At 42.3% G+C, this 1,618-nt stretch overlaps 1 protein-coding gene across 1 annotated transcript in view; it reads right to left on the bottom strand.

Annotated features, from left to right (window-relative positions):
• Window positions 1-1,618, bottom strand: part of ADAMTS20 (ADAM metallopeptidase with thrombospondin type 1 motif 20) — a 181,643-nt gene that overhangs the window by 94,770 nt on the left and 85,255 nt on the right. The window contains exons 19-20 of the mRNA XM_045287241.1: window positions 236-362; window positions 56-62 (exon numbers count right to left, since the gene is read on the bottom strand). Coding sequence (XP_045143176.1) covers window positions 56-62; window positions 236-362 — 134 coding nt within the window. The remainder of the gene's footprint in view (window positions 1-55; window positions 63-235; window positions 363-1,618) is intronic.

Below are 1,618 nucleotides of genomic sequence, written 5' to 3'. Positions count from 1 at the left end.
ACTGCGTAAGATGTTTTACACGTCACCTATGGTTTATGAGCTGACTACTCTATACACAGTAGCTGCAACAACGGGCTTAAACATAACAATAATTGTGAGGCTGGCGCAGGACCAAGCAGTGTTTTCTTCCATTGCACATAGGGTCCCTATGAATTAGAACAGATTCACCCACACCTGACAAAAATAGAAAACATTACTCACTAGTTAGTCACCTTAGACATGATTTCACTTTTACCTTAGTTCACAATCCGTATTGCACTTTTCAGTCACATACGAAGGGAGAGGTAAATGTTCACATCTTTGATCAGACACTTGCATATGATCGCTCATACGTACACAAGTAATTTTTCTTCTGTGAAGACCTTGGCCAAAGCCAAATGATAAAAAGAAAGTGACATAAATAGATACTCTATATTATTTAATTGTGCTAATAACCTCAAGGATTTAGCTAAGCAAGCAAGCACCACATACACACGCGGACACACACACACACAACCTAGTAAAGCATCCAAAACATGCCAGCACATTAATCCAGTCAGGGATGACTTTCCATAAAATTAAAAGGCTGAGCTGACCCCTGAAAGACTGAGGAGCCTGCTTAATGAAGAGGCCTGAGGAAGGTGGGCAAAAGTAGAGTGTAAGGAAATTCATTGTAGCTCATGGGTGATTATGGGTAATGTGGTTAGGAATAATGCTGATGTTCTATGGTACTTGGTATTATTGCTCCTTATCATTTTCTTTTCCTTTCCCTGTGCAGCAGCCCTGATAGTATAGTGGTTATGCATTGGACTGGTAATTGTGAGGTCAGTAGTTTGAAACCACCAGCCACTCTGAGGCAGAGAGGCAAGGCTTTCTACTCCTATTAAGAATGATCATCTCGGAAAATCACAGGGACAGTTCTACCTTGTCCTATTCGTTCACTATGAGTTGGCATCAACATGATAGCGGTGAGTTTAGCTTGTTTGTTTTTGTCTGGGGTTCCCTGTGCATTCTCACTTGCTACAACTATAAATACCCACTTACTACAACTTCCCGCAGGATGCATGTGTTTCTCTTCCCCATTGACACTAGGCTTTTTAATATGACAGGCTTCCATCAACTGACTATATGGGATGTTAACTATTTCTGTGCCAAAGATAAACTTTAAAAGACTTCTACCACCTCTCTTTCCCTTCATACCCTGTGCCACCAGGTCAGCATTCTCTAAATTGGGTCTGATCTTCCATCTTGGTGCCATGAATGAAAAAGCCAGAGACGCAGATCGCAAGCTAGAGTCGAAAATGAAACCGACCCACCGTCATCAGGTCAACCCCGACTCCGGGCATGCCTACAGGACCAAGCAGCATGACTCAATGGGGTTTCAGAAGCCATATGTATTTATAGGAACAGAGAGCCTCATCTTTCTCCTATGGAGCAGGTAGTGGGTTTGAACCAGTCACCCTGAGATTAGTAGTGCAATGCTTAACCCACTGCCTCACCAGCACACCATCATTTAAAAGCTGAAATATTGTATGAGTGAGAAAGGAAACTTGTTCAAAGCCAGGGGTCAGCAGACTTTTGAGACAGGGGAGCCAATTCTGTCCCTCGCAACAATTTAAAAATTATTTGAGAGTCATAA

Source organism: Echinops telfairi, unplaced genomic scaffold (assembly GCF_000313985.2).
Source record: "Echinops telfairi isolate 266 unplaced genomic scaffold, ASM31398v2 ScPeMD7_12;HRSCAF=54, whole genome shotgun sequence".
In the NCBI taxonomy this organism is placed as follows: Eukaryota; Metazoa; Chordata; class Mammalia; order Afrosoricida; family Tenrecidae; genus Echinops; species Echinops telfairi.
This window is presented reverse-complemented; position numbering and strand designations above follow the sequence as displayed.